The sequence below is a fragment of the Myodes glareolus genome, chromosome 11 (genome assembly GCF_982192425.1).
Source record: "Myodes glareolus chromosome 11, mMyoGla1.1, whole genome shotgun sequence".
Classification (NCBI taxonomy): domain Eukaryota; kingdom Metazoa; phylum Chordata; class Mammalia; order Rodentia; family Cricetidae; genus Myodes; species Myodes glareolus.
In genome coordinates, this window is record NC_142036.1 from 65,575,657 (window position 1) to 65,592,841 (window position 17,185).

At 39.9% G+C, this 17,185-nt stretch overlaps 1 protein-coding gene and 1 pseudogene across 1 annotated transcript in view; one reads left to right on the forward strand and one right to left on the reverse strand.

Moving 5' to 3' along the window:
* Window positions 1–15,227, forward strand: part of Sec23a (SEC23 homolog A, COPII component) — a 49,196-nt gene extending 33,969 nt beyond the window's left edge. Inside the window, exons 18-20 of the mRNA XM_048415431.3 lie at window positions 2,825–2,980; window positions 5,559–5,624; window positions 13,820–15,227. Coding sequence (XP_048271388.1) covers window positions 2,825–2,980; window positions 5,559–5,624; window positions 13,820–13,909 — 312 coding nt within the window. The 3' untranslated portion in view covers window positions 13,910–15,227. The remainder of the gene's footprint in view (window positions 1–2,824; window positions 2,981–5,558; window positions 5,625–13,819) is intronic.
* LOC125387712 (small ribosomal subunit protein eS27 pseudogene) lies at window positions 5,101–5,395 on the reverse strand (annotated as a pseudogene).
* Window positions 15,228–17,185: the final 1,958 nt, after the last annotated feature.

The window sequence follows — 17,185 nt, forward strand, 5'->3', positions numbered from 1 at the left end:
GCATAAGACATTTTAAAGCCTATGTGAATTTTGTGTTAGACTTGGTTCCCATTCCCCAAAGTATCTTAATATGAACCTATACATTCCTAGGACATATACATATAAATACATAAAAGGACCTGAAATCCATAGCACTTCTTCTCTCAGGGATTTATATACAAAATATTATATATATATATATATATATGTATGTATATATATATATGTGTGTGTGTGTGTGTGTGTGTGTGTGTGTGTGTGTGTGTGTGTGTGTGCTCCTTTGTGGTATAGGATTTTAGGCATCAATCTAACTTAGCCTGCTTGTGTTTATTTTGTTGTTTTGTTCACACACTAGTGGACAAATGGATTTACATATAGCGCAGTATTATGAAAGATTATAAACATGGACGTGTCACTCTCTTAGGTTTCATCTAAAGAAACAGAGGGAAAAAGTCAGCTTTTGTCAATGGGCAAACTTGTCTTTTCATTACTAAATATAATCTAAACGTTTTTCTTTTTCTTTTGTTTTTTTGCTTTGTTTTATTTTTTTTGAGACAGGGTTACTCTGTAGCTTTGGAGCCTATATTGGAACTAGCTCTTGTAGACTAGGTTGGCCTCAAATTTATAGAGATCTGCCCGCCTCTGTCTCCCTAGTGCTGGGATTAAAGGTGTGCGCCACCACTGCCTGGCTCTAAATGTTTTTCTACATGTTCAGTATAACCTGAAAACTCATAAGGCATAAATGGAAACTTGTAACTTTTTGAAGTGATGAGTGGCTGGAAGAAAAGAGTGGATAGCTGTTAAGTTCTAATTTGGGTATTTAGCAGAAATCTGTTCCTGCATTTATTCATTTAGCCAATACCTTAGTATATCCCCCATGTATGAAAATACTGCCACGGGCAGTTTGGAAGGCAAGTTTATTTTTCCTGGATCCATGCTTGAGCTTGTAATGTATATTATATCTTAAATGGATTTATTTTTCTAGTTGCCTTACTTGTATATTATTTTATATTTTATTTATTGGAGAGGATGACTGAGTGTTGACACACTGATATGATAGCCCAGCCGTTCCTTGGACTCCAAATTCTCCATCCTCAACCTCCTGTGCTGGGATTACTGGTGTTAGCCACCACAGGTGGCCATCTAATATCCTTTTAAATAATACTATCCAGTATTTTAAAAAAGGATTTATTCACTGGGCTTGGTGACATATGTCTTTGGCCCAGCACTTGGAAGTCTGTTCTGTGAGTTTGAGACCAATCTGCTTTACATAGCAAGTTTAGGCCAGCCAGGCTGCATGGTGAGACTCTGTCTCAAAATTTTTTTAAATTATTTGTTTTGTATTTTTTAAGATTTTTTTTTAAGTGTGAGTGTTTACTCATGGACCCCATGCACCCCTGAGTGCAGTAGCTAATGGAGTTAGAGGAGCTGGAGTCAGGCAGTTAGGAACTGCCTAACGTGGGTGCTAGGAACTGAACTTGCACCCTCTGCAAAGTACTCTAAACCATGGAGCCACTTCTCTAGCTACTACTTTATGGTTTTTGTTTATTTTTAATTGATACCAGCTTCTAATGCACCCTACATTTTAGAAAGAATAATAGAGACAGGGTTTCTCGTTTTTTCTTCTTTAATGGTAATTTTTGCTTTAACTTTGTTATTTGAAGAAGTCCAAAGTTCATTAGTCTTTGAAATGCAAAATATAAAATTATACATATTACACATTGGCTGACTCAGATAACTTAGATTCTAAACCAGCCTTAAAATTCTGAATTAAATGATATGCTTCTACACTCATTTATTTAATATAAAAGTGGATATAGTTGCCCTTTTACAATGCATTGTCTTTATAACATTATTGCTAGCATTAGTAAAGTTTATCAGAATGTAACTTTTTAAAGGTTGATTGTTACTTTATTATCTTTTTTATTGATTTTATTGAGCTGTACATTTTTCTCTGTTCCCTTCCCTTCCTCTCCCCTCCTCTTCAACCCTCTTCCATGGTCCTCATGCTCCCAATTTACTCAGGAGATTTTGTCTTCTTCTACTGCCCATGTAGATTTGATCTATGTATGTCTCTCTTAGGGTCCTCTTTGTTGTCTAGGTTCTCTGGGATTGTGATTTATAGGCTGGTTTTCTTTGCTTTATGTTTAAAAACCGCTTATGAGTGAGTACATATGATAGTTGTCTTTCTGGGTCTGGGTTACCTCACTCAATGTGATGTTTTCTAGAACCACCCATTTGCCTGCAAATTTCAAAATGTCATTATTTTTTTCTGCTGTGTAGTACTCCGTTGTGTAAATATACCACATTTTCCTTATCCATTCTTTAGTCAAGGGGCATTTAGGTTGTTTCCAGGTTCTGGCTATGACAAACAATGCTGCTATGAACATAGTTGAGCACATGTCCTTGTGGTATGATAGAACATCCTTTGGGTATATACTCCAAAGTGTTATTACTGGGTCTTGAGAAAGGTTGTTTTCTAATTTTCTGAGAAATCTCTGTGCTGATATCCAAAGGGGCTGTACCAGCTTGCATTCTCACCAACAATGCAGGCATGTTCCTGGTTTTGTTTTACTCTTAAATTGGGGAAGAAGTATGCTAATTTTATATTTATTAATATAATATTATTAATATTATATTAATAATATTAATATAGTAATATATTCTTTTACTTAAATGTTCTCTACTGAAATAAGTACTTGTAACTTTAGAAATTGAGGTAAGTGGAAGTATCTTCTTTTATTCTCTTGTTTTCTGAAGATAACCTCCTTTGAAGAAGATTCTACTCAAGGACTTTAGATTACCAAGAAATTTAAAATAATTTCTTTAATTGTTTTAAAATTAGACCATAGCACAGTGGCGGAAGTCAGGATATCAGGACATGCCAGAATATGAAAACTTCCGGCACCTTCTGCAAGCCCCAGTAGATGACGCACAGGAGATTCTTCACTCCAGATTTCCAATGCCGAGATACATCGACACTGAGCACGGTGGCAGCCAGGTGAGGAGCGTCCCCGTGTTGTGTGCAGGCTGCTGCTTGTTCTGATTGTAACTGAGCAGGCTGCCACAGAAGGCCAAGGGCAAGGGAAAGAGACAGGAAGCGAAGGCACCTTTTTCAATGCCTTGAAAACAAAGCATTACAGTTATTGCCTAGTTGCCTAGAACAGCTGCATTCTTTAGTTCCGCTTCCACCATAGCTCTTAGAGCAGCCATGCTGTGCCATCCTGACAATGTGCCATAGCAACATAGCAACAGTTTGGAAAATGATTTAGTGTGCTTTTCTTAAAGTTGTTTACTGGTAAGGCCTATGAATATGAAGTTTTGGTAATTTGTTTTAGTTTTGTAGAAAGTAACTTATCAGGTTAAAGGAAAGCATTGTGGCATTAAAGAGAACTCTGTGAGCACATGTGGCACATGTCTTTAATCTCAGTATTCAGGGATGCAGAGGCAGGTGGATCTCTATGAGTTACAGGGCAGCCTGATCTGCAGAATGCTTTCTAGGACAGCCAGGGCAGTTACACAGAGAAGCCCTGTTTGGAAAAACCAAAAAAAAAAGAAAGAAAAGGGCTTTATGGTTCTTAGAGTTCAGCGCAGTGATTAGATCTGTGCACACACATGTGCATAGTCAGGTTAGGGCTGCCTAGCACGCATTCATGAAATTTTGCCAGTGTTGTTCTGGCCACAGTTACAACAACACTCTAATTTTAAGTTATTACACATTTTACTTGCTCCAAAAATAAGAGAAGGGCATAGTCTGCTTATTGTCATGTCCCTAGCCTCTAGCACAGTGATATTCAACAACTTTAGATACAGTGTCAGTTATTAGTTTTACTGTATTTATAATACGAGCTATCATGCAGTGAGACTTTGCAAGTATTTTCCATGCCTCCTTCATTTGCGCCTCATGCCTATCTGTTGTTATCGCTACTGTGTATGTAATAGAGTTAAGACATATTATTTGTAGTCAAGGAAGCACATTAAATGATGAAGCTAAGATTTTTATTTTCATTTTGTTTTTGTTTTTTTTTTAACAAGAAACAGTATCTTTCTGTATAGCTCAGGCTGACCTTGAACATTTCTTCTGCCTCAGCCTCCTGGATGCTGAGGTTACATTTGTAACCCAGCCGACCCAACTAGTCATTAGTAATTGAATTCTAGGTTTCTTACCGTAGGACTAGTGCTGCTTAAGAGCAGGAAAAGATTTTGTATGGTTCTAACTTTCAAGGTTAGATTGCTTTTGTTCTTTTAAAATGAGTTAAAATTTTTGGCAAATTCACTCATCAATATCTTAATGTGTATTATGTTCCTTATTTATTTACTTTATGATTGATTTCATGATGATTAACTGTAGTAAAGATGGATAAAATTTTACCTAAGTTATTGTCTGTGACTTAAAAAAGTTTGAGGTTCAGTAAAGTAAAAGAATGTAGATTTTCATGTTTTTTTTTGTTTGCATCATTTTATGAGGTTTCAGACTAGTTGCTAAAACTTGTATTTTCAGACATATTTTAACATAATTTTTATGTTTACAATTAAAGCATTTTTTTAAAATTTATTTATTTATATATAGTATATAGTATTCTGGGCACCAGATCTCATTATAGATGGGTGTGAGTCACCATGTGGTTGCTGGGAATTGAACTCATGACCTCTGGAACAGCAGTCAGTTCTCTTAACCTCTGAGCCATCTCTCCAGCCCCCAATTAAAGCATTTTTTAAACTTATTTTTATTTCATGTATTTGGGAGTTTCGCCTGCATTTACATTTGTAGACCACATTCATGTAGAGCCAAAGGCAGTGGGTAGAGGGTATCAGATCCCTTAGGACTGTAATTACAGATGATTTTGAGTCACTACATTTGCTGGGAATCCAACCCAAGTCCCCTGGAAGACCACCCAGTGTTCTTAACCCCTGAGCCATCTCTCTAGTCCTATATATATAATTCTTATATGCTGAGTTTGGGATTCAGTGGTTTATTATTTTATGACTGTTAAAATATGTATTGTTGAAAGAATATATTATTTATATTGTGGCCTGTGCATTTTAAAATGTAATCCTTTTACGTGTTAAATTTTAGTAAAATTATTTTTTTTCCTTTTTTATTATCCAAAATGTGTTTATTGGGATGGTTCCCACTCATCTTGAATCAGGTGCTTTTCAGTGCTGCTTCCTCCTGAAGGAGCATCCTTCTGTCAGTCTTGCTTTCCCGCCTGTAGGCTGACAGAGGACAGTGGAGCAGCCGACACACAAGACCACCGTCTGTGCATGGCTAAAGACCATGGTGATTTTATAGCATCCTGGGCACTTCACATCCGTAAAGTAGGAATTGGGGCTCTGCACCAGGCGCTTTTTTTTTGTGTTTCCTCTTTTCCTCCTCTGGAGAGGGATGAAGGAGATCCTTTGCGAGAGGCATGTTCTCATAGGGAGGTCGTCACCGCCGGAAAGTAGTAAAATTATTTTTACCAATATATTCAGTTAAGTTGATGTTAGATGGTTGTATGTAGCTTTTCTTACTAAGTCTGTTTCTGACCGGCACTTTCATTTATTTACTTATCTATTTATTTATGTTTGCTTTTAAGGCACGTTTCCTCCTTTCCAAAGTCAACCCCTCACAGACTCATAATAACATGTATGCCTGGGGACAGGTAAGTGTGAATGACAGTCTCAGAAATAATTTCTTTTTGTCCTCTTAGTTATTTCAGTAAAAGCTATATTTCCCTGTGTATTTAATGATGATTTCTAAGAGAATAGAAAATATAATTAACATTTGGTACTACCTTAGAAAATAAAAGAGTAATCTTGACACATAAAACTTCCTCGGATTTCAAGTTTAGAACCAATACACTGGAGACAAAAGCAATCACGTCTGTAAGATAGGCATATGATAATTCAAATGTAATGTGAGCTACAGAAGACCACAGGAAGCCAGGAGACCCCAAGAATTCTGATTAAGAAGGAGAAGCAAACATGCCAACATTCATAGACTACTCAGTCTTCCTGGGCTTCTGTGCTAGCACGTCAGGGTGTGTGAAAACTGCCTACCCCATCTTTGGAGAGCTCGTGGTCTAGTACTAGAGATAAGCCACATCAGTGAAGTACAAGACGGAATCTGCAAAGTGTGACTACAGAGAACTAGAGAGGATTGGAGGGGAAGACAAAGAAGCGGTCCCGTGGTGGTGACAGGAGAGGGTGTGTGATGTGTGAGGAGGAAAGAGCTCAGTCAGAAGACCTTAGTTTAAGGAAGGCTTTATCTCCATAGGTGGAGATGGCTGAGCAGGGAATTCAGCTAGCAGAAAGTATGGGCTAAGGTGATAGGGTGTATGTAGAGATGGGTTGTAGATCTTAAAACTGTGGAGTAAATTGTGGAGGAACTTGAATGCCCGGGTGAAGACTGAGCTGTCTTCACTTGACAGAGGAGCAAATTTGAGTCTTAGACATGTGCAGGTATTAATTGAAGTAATGCAAGCGAGGAGGAATGAACAAGGTGACACTGAGAATAGATTCAGGACATTTTTCCAAAGGAGGTTTCATGGCACTTCAGTGGAATTTGCGGGAATTCCATTACTCCAGGGTAGGGAAGCTCCGTACACAGTCTGAATCCTGACTGCATCCTGGATTAGATGGAGGGGATAGCTACAAGGAATGTGAATGTGGTGTACTGTGAAGTTGAAAACACACTGTCAGATAACTAATGCAGTACCTTGAGTGTGATTATAGTTTTGGAGTTATGTGACGTTTGTCATTACTTTTAGAAGGTCCATCTGGATACATTTAGTGGTAAAATGTCTTGACATCTTCACACTTTCAGAAATGATTCAGTAGAAAAAAGAAAAGGGAAAATTTAAAAACATAAAGTCATCATGGCTCAGTGTTAACCAGTGAATTTAGGTGTCCCATGTGTGACTGCATATTGTACTTCCTTCCTAACTATCTTAAAAATAGTTGAGAGGGGAACAATGTAAGTTGGAGGTTTGTGCCCACATCTCTGGGAGAACATGTGCCAGTAAGTGGGAGAGTGGAAAGAAAATACTGATTTTTGATATTGATATTGTAGAGTGGTGCTCACTGACTAGCTATGGGACCCAGGATGGGAAGAATAATAAGCAATAGCTAGCTGTTCAGGGAAGACCTCAAGCCGGTAGCCCACAGGCACCATTGCCTGGTGCTAAGAGCCCTCATTGCAGCCGCTGCTCTAACAAGCCCGCTCTTATCAGCCCTGCCCACCACAGTTTTTCCTTCTGAAACAGCAATCACACAAGCACATCCTCTTGCTTATAGACCTGTGCCAAAACTTGTCCTGATGATTTCTCTGGGTGACTGCATCCATGCTATGGCTTCAGCTTTCATCTTTAGTTTGGCTTCAAAGTGAGCTGTAGACTTGAATTTCCTATGGACATGGAAGGCCTTGACCTTACCTCCTTTTATACACTAGCTTGACCTTCTTGATTTTCTGTTTCCACAGAGCACCTTTCAGGTCTCTTCATGCCCAAGGCTCAAAGCTAGTCATTTACAACATTTCCCTCATCTCTGATTACTCACGTCCTTTTTGTCTATTTCATTTACCCATTTCCTCTCATGTTTGCAATTGACCAAGGCCAGGCCCGCTTACTCCTGTCACAGACTGCTGGAATTCCTTGCTAAGTGATATTAAGACTTCAGCTATCCCATTTTCACAGTCCTCAGATTAGTCTTTCTAAAATCAACACTCTTGACTAAATTACATATGATATCAGCTACTCACTATATTGTAACTGGGTTCTTACTGCTCTACCCAAATATCTTTTCTGTGGTTAGCTACCATTTTGATCAGGTAGTGGTGGCACACGCCTCTAATCCCAGCACTCAGGAGGCAGAGGCAGGTGGATCTCTGTGAGATTGAGGTCAGCCTGGTCTACAGAGCGAGTTCCAGGAGAACTAGTTGTAGACAGGAAAACTCTGCCTTAAACAAACAAACTAACAAACAAAGCTATTATTTTGACCTTTTATTCAAATTAGCCAAAGCTCATCTGCTTTGATGCCCTTTTGTTTCTTCACTCTACCCCAGCTCCAGGCTGGTGCCCTTTCACTGAATCCCTGAGATCTGTCCTGTGGTTGTGTGACTGATGACTGTGTTATCCCTGCCGTGCCAGGAGAGCAGAGCCTAGTGTATGGGAGATATGTGGAGGTGGTTTGGAATTAGGGAGGTTTTTTTCTTTTTTGTTTTAGGTTTTGTGATGCACATACATCAAATCCAAAATTGAAAAGTCATGAAAGATGGGGAGATATTTATAGTAAGGAAAGAAACTCAATCTTGGGAGTGTGGAAAGGGCATGACTATATGAAAGAATTAATGACTAAGCATACATATACATTATCAGTATCGTCTTTCACCCACGTCTGTTTTGCTGGAGGGGCAAGAAGTCAAGTGTAATACTAAGAAATAGAGTTTTTGACACAGAGTATTTCATCAACCAGCCTTCTACTGTACTTAATTTTGAGAACTGAGTTTTGAATTTGGTTTTGGATTCCAGAGTAAGAAAACTTAGATATAGTTAAGAACGTAAACTAAAAACAAAACCAAGAGGCTAAGAAAATAGCACCAATAACTAGTTCAAAGAAGTAAGTAATAATTAACATGGAGAAAAGGGGGCAAGAGGAGATTTTAAAATAAAATGGTACTTGTGGGACTGGAGAAATAGGTAAGTCATTAAGACTGCTTACTGCTCCTGCAGAGGACTAGAGTGTGGTTCCCAGCAAGCTATATAGCTGCACAGTCATGGCTAACTCCAGTTCCAGGGGATCTGATGCCCCTGTTTCTAACCTCTGTGGGCCCTGCATGCATGTGATTCACATACATACATGCACATACATTCATACACATAAAATAACAAATAAAGTTATAAAATAATATTTGTGATGGATTATATATTAAGTGCTCCTAAAAACCAGGTGAGTTCCTAAAAGGGCCAGTTGATTGGCAGACAAGCAAAGTTAGCTGGCTAGCTGGGTTTAAGAAAACCTGGCACTCAGTGTCAGTCTGTGGTGAGCTAGGCTTTGTGGGGAAGAGCAGTTTCTTCCTCCCTCCCTCCCTCCCTCCCTCCCTCCCTCCCTCCCTCCCTCCCTCCCTCCCTCCCTTCCTTCCTTCCTTCCTTCCTTCCTTTTTTTGGTTTTTGAGACAGGGTTTTTCTGTTTAGTTTTGGAGCCTGTCCTGGAACTCACTCTGTAGGCCAGGCTGGTCTTGAACTCACAGAGATCCCCCTGTCTCTGCTTTCTGAATGGTAGGATTAAAGGCATGAGCCACCACCACCCAGCGAGCAGTTTCCTTTTTAAAGGCAGCAACTACACTTTCCCTTCTGCTGATTAAGACCATTGACACAGTTAAGTGGAAAAACCAAATGCAGGTAGCAGGTGAGATGGGTGGGTAAAGCTCTTCACACCAAGCCTGGTGACCTGAGTTCAGTTCCCAGGACCACATAGTGGAAGAGAGACTAATGCTCCCAAGTGGTCCTCTGACCTTAGGACGGACGGACGGGGATACACACACACACACACACAAATGTAATGAAATAGTAAAGAGAAAAGCTAATAAAACACTACTAGCTTTCTGCTGCTACATTTCTGTATTTTGTAAACCATGAGTTTATGAAATTAAACATTTCAAAGAAGCAGTGCTTTCCTGTCGTTGCTCTTTCTTGGCTTTAAGTTTCAGTATGAAGATATAGTTGACAGGCGTATATAGGAAATAACTTGTCAGGTTGGTAATCTGGAAGGAACATCATTCTGGAATGCTAGTTGGGACTGCAAACTCTCTAAATTATTTACTTCTCTCTGCCTTCACTTCCTGTTTGCAGAGTGTAAGATTTATATGTCCTCCATGCAGACAATGATACCTAGTACACATTGACTATTAGTTTCCGTTTACCATTGGAAAATAACTTCTTAAAATAACACAGATCTGGGTGGTGGTGGCGCACATCTTTAATTCCAGCATTGGGAAGGTAGAGACAGACAGATCTCTGTGAGTTTGAGGCCATCCTGATCTATAGAGTTCCATGACAGTCAGGGCTAAAGAAAAACCCTGTCTCAAAAAACAACAACAAAATCAAAACCCAAAAACAGAACCAAAAAAATTACATAGGGGCTGGTTAAATGGCTCCACAGGTAGAGGCTCTTGGGACAGCCCGATAACCCGAGTTCAATCCCCTGGTTCTACAAGAGAGAACCAACTCAAGAGTTGTCTTCTGACCTCCACAGGGACACTGTGGCCCTTCCTCCTCCTCCTCTCTCTCTCTCTCTCTCTCTCTCTCTCTCTCTCACACACACACACACACACACACACACACACACACACCCCAAAATATTTAACATAGGGAAGAAAACCTATTTTGGACCTGGAGTTTAATTATTACCTCCCAGAAGCAGGGTTTTAAAAGCGTAAACTTGAACAACAGGATTGTTTCTTTCTTCCTCTGTCCTTCTGTCCCTTCTTTTGGAGACAGGACTTCACTGTGAGCCCTGGGTGGTCTGGAATGTGTTAGGTAGACCAGGCCTTCTGCCTCTTGAGTGCTGTAATTGCAGGTGTATCCCACCATGCCCAGCTCTCCTCCTCCCTTTTTTTTTTTTTGACTAGATCTTACCTTGTTGCCTCGCCTGGCCTTGAAATTAGGATCCTTCTGCTTTATCTTCCTGGGGCTGGAATCACAGTTTGTGCCACTACACCTGACCCTGGCCTGGAGGTCTTTCTTGACATGTGGTTAAACAACAACATAAGCAAAAACAAACCATTTATTTACTTATTTAGGCAAACAAACAAAAGCTGGACATGGTGGCGCACACCTTTAATCCCAGCACTTAGGAAGCAGAGGCAGGCAGATCTCTGTGAATTTGAGGCCAGCCTGGTCTACAGAGTGAGATCCAGGATGGCCAAGGACATGTTTTAAACCCAGGCCAGATTCAGAATTTATATTTAAAATTAATTTAATAATTGCAATTTTGGAATAACTAGCTAAATATTTTGCTAAAAATTGATGGAATCTGATCTCTTCTTTTCCTAAAAATCAAGAACCCAGTGATAGCTGCACATGTTAACATACACCTGGAACCTCAGCCTTTAAAGTTGAGGCAGGAGGATCAAGAATTCAAGGTCAACCTTAGCTACATAGTGAGTTTGGGGATAGCCCTGGGTACATGTCCTTATTCCTCCTGCCCCCCCCCAAAGGAAAAAGTCTAAAAGTCTAAAAGTCTTTTCTGCCTCGAGTGTTACGAGGATGAAGGCCATTCTCAGCACTCAGATGTCAGCATGCCAGAAAACGTCAACATCACTGTGAAGGGATGCACAGTTACTGTGAAGGGCTCCCGAGGAAGTCTCTGGAGGAACTTTGGTCACATCTGTCTCAAACTCAGTTTCTTTGGGAAGAGCAGGCTGTGGCTGTGGGCTGATGGATGGTAGGGTTGGGAAGGACCTGGCTGCTGTACTGTCTGTGGTCAGTGCACACCGTGGCAAAGGATGTCACACTTGGGCTTCCATCACAGAAGGAGATCTTCCTGTGCTTGCTTCTCCAGCAGAGTTCGTGGGGGACACGTGCTGTTTGTTCAGATCTCAGTCCCAGAGAGATGAGTTAGTCCTTGAGGGGAATGATAGTGAACTTGTTTCAGCCAGTACCAAGTTAAAAATAAGGACATCAGAAACATTTTGAATGATATCTTTGCTTCTGGAAAAAGAAACACGTTGATGAATAATCAAAATATATAAACAAGATCCTGGCCTGTGGAGGATAAAGGCTTTTAATGATGACTTTTAATAATAATAATAAAAAGAACGCATGCATGTGTACACCTCCAGAGCTCTAGTGATGAGGGTTCTCCGTGAGTGGCCTGAGGAGGGCATCTCTGAACACTGCTGTGCACTTCACATCCTAAGTGACGGAGAGCTTGAGCCTCGCTGTCTAGTCCCGGATGTATTTTGTTTGTTTTGTTTTTAAATTTTGTTACTGGGATATGTGGGTGTGCGCGTATGCACACATGTAGAGTTAGAGCCCTCAATTTTATTCAAATTTGTCTACCTGATTTTCTGCCTTTTTCAATCTCCTATGTCTTCTTCCCTTTTCTTGTCCTAAGTATCCCTTTCTGCTTTCATATCAAATACACCCTATTGCAATACTCTTCCATTAAAATAACTTCTTCCACTCTCACCATCTCCTCATCTTACCTCACATGCACACATACACACACACACTCTCCCTCTAAAGCCTAGGTTCTGTGTGTGAGAGAAAACGTGTTTGTGTGTGTTTTTGAGTCTGGCTTACTTTTCTTTTTTTTTTTTCAAAGTTTATTAAACTATAAAAGTTCCCATTTCCGCCCCTCCTCCCAACACCCTCCCACTTCCCCCCACTCCCTCTCCTCCTCCCTCTCCATCCCTAAGAGCAGTCAGGGTTTCCTGCCCTGTGGGAAGTTCAAGTTCCTCCTCCCTCCCTCCAGGTCCAGGAAGGTGAGTATCCAGACAGACTGGATCCCCAAAATCCAGTATATGCAGAGGAAACAAGTCCCAGTGTCATTGTCAATGGCTTTTCAGAAAGACTCTGGGCCAGCCACATCCAGAGAATCCGGCCACATTCAGAGAATCTGGTTGGATCACGTGCTCGTTCAGTCCCAGTCCAACTGGCCTTGGTGAACTCTCCTTAGATCAGTCCCCTTGTATCAGTGGGTGATTGCACCCCTCACGGTCCTGATTTCCTTTTTCATGTTCTTCCTCCTTCTGCTCCTCATTTGGACCTTGGGGGGCTCAGTCCGGTGCTCCAATGTGGGTCTCCGTCTGTATCACCATCCATCGTCAGATGAAGATGAAGGTTTCCTCTGGTCTTGCCCTCTTTGCTCACGTTCTCTTTCCTTCTGCTTCTTGTTTGGACCTAGGGAGTGAAGTCCAGTGTTCCAATGTGGGGCTCTGTCTCTATCTCCATCCATTGCCAGATGAAGGTTCTGGCCCTCTTGTCTATTTCCAATCTCCAGGAGGATAACTACATGATTTTCTTCAGGTTCACCTTCTTATTTAGCTTCTCTAGGATCATGAATAATAGGCTCAAAGACCTTTAATTATGGCTAGAATCCACTTATGAGTGAATACATACCATATTCCTCTTTTTGGGTCTGGCTTACCTCACTCAGTAATGGCTTACTTTTCTTAATAATAATTTCAAGTTTCATCCATTTTTGCGCAAATGTCATGATTTCTTTGCATCTAAATAATATTCCATTGTGCATGCATACCACATTTTTTGTATCTGTTCATCTGTTCATAGAAATCTTAGCCTAGATATTGTGAATAGTTCAGTAATAAATGTGAGTGTGCAAATATCAAGCATCTCTGTGATGGGACTTAGATCCTTTGAGTACCACTCAGAGGCAGGACAGCAGGCTCATAAGCAACAGTTCCGGTTTTGCTTGTTGCTTGAAGGAATTGCTAACATTTTCATTGGCTGACACGTCAATGAAAATATTAAGGCGTGTTTTTGAAGAGCATCTGTAGTGTATCTATGGTGGCACACATTTCCACCAGCAATGGTGGCTCCTGTTTCCCTGCATCCCCCGCAGGTCAGGCCATCTGGAAGCCCTAATCCTGCACCCTCATACTGTTGGTCTTTGTGGTAACTAGCTCCATCCTGAGGTAGTTCATTTCCTAGTAGAGACTTAAGTTGTCTTGCTACTCAGGATGCCCTGGGGATTTAGTTGAGTTCCCTCTCAGGAACCATGCCTTACGGTAGCCATTACAGTATTAAAAGTGAGTTCCTTGTCTGTTGTAGAGCTTATGTGTACATTCTTAGTGCCACTGTGTGTTCTAATCACAAATCCTTCTCTTTTCCGCCAGGAGTCTGGAGCACCGATTCTCACAGATGACGTTAGCTTACAAGTGTTCATGGATCATTTGAAGAAACTTGCTGTGTCAAGTGCTGCTTGACATGCCAGACGTGGTAGACATTCAAGATGAAATTCTACTCCGGTTTCTTTTGCTTTTTCCATTTATCTGTGGAAACAACAGAAATCTCTCTCTAAATCTGTTTTGTGTCAATATGATTTGAGGCGACCTATGAAAAAATGTTGATGATTGTAGGTTAAGCTGAAGTATAATAAGAGCAATGAGAACAAGTTTGTTTTGTTTGGTACAGTATTATAACTGGTTTTATAAATTTGAGGTCTTTATGATTTAATTATGTTTAAAGAGTTAGAATGGTCTGCGCTGTAGTGCAGACAACCACTAATTGTGTCTGCAGCCGGATCCAAAGTGGCCCTGTGTCCTCGCTGACCTGTTAGGGAGTATTTAATAGCAGCCAGAAAGGAACAAATTAGTAGTGATGGTATACGAACAATTTGCTTCTTTGTTAAGTAATTTTTCTGCTTTTTTTTTTTAAGCACACATGTATACCCTATTCTGTATTTTGTTAAGGTAGATTTATTTTTGTGATTTATTTAGGAATTATTTGACTTTATAGTAGTAATTCTTATGAAGGGAATTTAATGTTTTTTTGGTTATTTGCAAAAGTTATTTAGAGCTAAAAAATTTGAGTGAGGTTACAACCTCACTGCTGACATTAAATGTGAAATTCCCACAAAGTACCCAACTCCTGTGACTAACTAGAGTAATTTTTTTAAAGGAAGCTAGAAAAATAAAGCATTATTGTTAGGGTGATTAAAGAAATTCTTTGCAGTAAAAAGATTATTTTTAACTATTAATCACATTTTGTTTTTGTTATATCATTTGATTGTTTCCCCTTCTTAGATAAGTTTCCCATTGTATCCTTTTGTAACACTATTTTAGGAGTTTTCACTTTACTTTTAGTTTCTGTTTTCTTGTGAAATTTATTAATTTGTGGTTCTTACTGAGACAGTATTATATAATGTTTAATTATGTCATGTGGAGATAGTTCTGTTTGATTTATTGATTAATATCATTCAGTTTTACCTTTAAAGTTTACTTGTAGCAAATGTTTACATTGCTAAAGCAGATAAGTGTGACAATGAATTCTGTGTATCCGTGCTGCAAATGCATGGTGGTGACGTCACGGTGGTGCTCTGATGGTGCTGAGGACGGTGGTGATGTCACGGAGGTGCTCTGACAGTGGTGACTGTGATTGTACTTGCATGAACACAATCAGATGATGGCAAAACAGAAACATCTAATTGTTATACTCAACTCTTTAAATAAACTGCTTTGTTCTGTTTTATCTGAATTGAACTGTGCTAGGCCAATATGCCAATAAAATATAACTTTCTCTGTGTTCTTGATTATTTTAAAATCTAGTAAAGCCCAGGAAGCTTAATGTAAAATTAGACTTTTTTTTTTTTAAACAGGGCTTCACTATGTTATTTCTGGCTGTTCTGGAACACATTATGTAGACCAGGCTGGCCTCAAACTCATAGAGATCCACTTTCCTCTGCTGTGATTAAAGGTATGCGCCACTATGCCAGGCCTAAATTTTTTGATTGATCGACACACAATTGTACAAATTTTAAGTACGTGTGATAATTCAATACCTCTGTATAGTCATGATCAGATTACCTTAATTAGCATTTTCATTTCTTCAACATTCCTTTGTGTGGGGAACCTTCAGACTTTTCTGATTCTTATAAAATATGCAATAAATTGTAAACTGTTGTCACTCAGCTGTGCTAAGAACAGTGGGACTTTGTTCAGCTATAATTTGGTACCTTCCTCTCTATCCCTTCTTCCTAGTGTCCAGTGACTACTATGCTACTTTAGTATGAGTATGTGTGTGTGTGTGAGAGAGAGAGAGAGAGAGACATATATGTGAATTCCAGTGCATGAGTGCCACAGTGGTAGAAATCTGAGGATGACTTTTTTCCCCTGAGACAGGGTTTCTCTGTGTAGCCCTAGCTGTCCTGGAACTCGCTCTGTACCTCAGGCTGGCCTCAAACTCAGAAATCTGTCTGCTTCAGCCTCCCAAGTGCTGGGATTAAAGGCGTGCACCTCCATGTTCTGCCTGAGGACAACTTCTGAGAGTAGTTTTACCTGTGTACTCTGAGGCACAGTCTCTAGTTTCTGCCATGCTGCTGCTCCAGGATAGTTGACTTTTGAGCCTCCAGATGACTGTCCTGTCTGCACTGGTATCTTCCCTAGGAGTGCTGGGATAACAGACATGTGTTACTGTATCCAGCTTTTGCCCTGGTTGTTGACCTCTGCATCAGGTGCTTTTATTCACCAAGGCATCTTGATGGCCAAATTCTGTTTCTGAAACACAAATTGGACCTCCCTTGGCCCTTACAACAAAGTTCAAACATTTCAGCCTAGTCACCTCATATAACGTACTCCAGAGTCTAGCCCTTCACCTAGGTAATGGTGCAAAAGACATAGTTGAAAAGTAGTGTGGAGCTGAGTGTCTAATTTGACCTAAGTGTTAGCTTTAGGTGTGTTATTTGGGATCTGTGTAGTAACAAAACCCAATATATATTTTCTTTGTTTACTTTTCCTTTTAATAGAGATAATTATACACATTTAGGCTCATAATGTGATCCAGTTCTTACGTTACATACATGTAACATGCAATGGTCAGGGTTATCAGTCTTCTTTTTTCATTTCCTTATGTATTAACTTTGGAACTCATGTCTTCTGGTTCTTACAAAAGTCATGGACGGTTATTTTAAACCATGGTTGCTCTTGAATCTAAGACTTCCATCTGTTTGTTGGTGCCTGCAACCACTAACCTCCAGCAACCACTGTTCTCTTCTATTTTGAGATTAACTTTACATTCTTGTTTTTCGAGACAGGGTTTCTCCATGTAGCTCTGGCTGTCCTGGATCTTACTCTGTATACCAGACTGCATTGAACTCAGAGATCTATATGCCTCAGCCCCCTGAGTGCTGGGATTAAAGGCGTGTGCCACCATGCCTGGCTAACTTAAAAAGTTTTCACATATGAAAGAGAGCATGTATTTGTTTTTCTAGGTTTGGTTTATTCAATATAATGACATCCAGTTCTATGCATTTTGCTATAAATAGTAAGTTTTAAAACTTCTTATGATTCAGCAATACCCCAGTGTGTGTGTGTGTGTGTGTGTGTGTGTGTGTATACAATTAAAAGTTTGTATTAGGTCAGTATACAGAATTATGTGTTTCATTATGGCATTGTTACACATATATGTCATTACACTTTGTTCCTGTTTGTTTTTCTTCCCCACTGCCCTCTCCCACTCCCCTGCTCCACTCTTGCTTATACCAG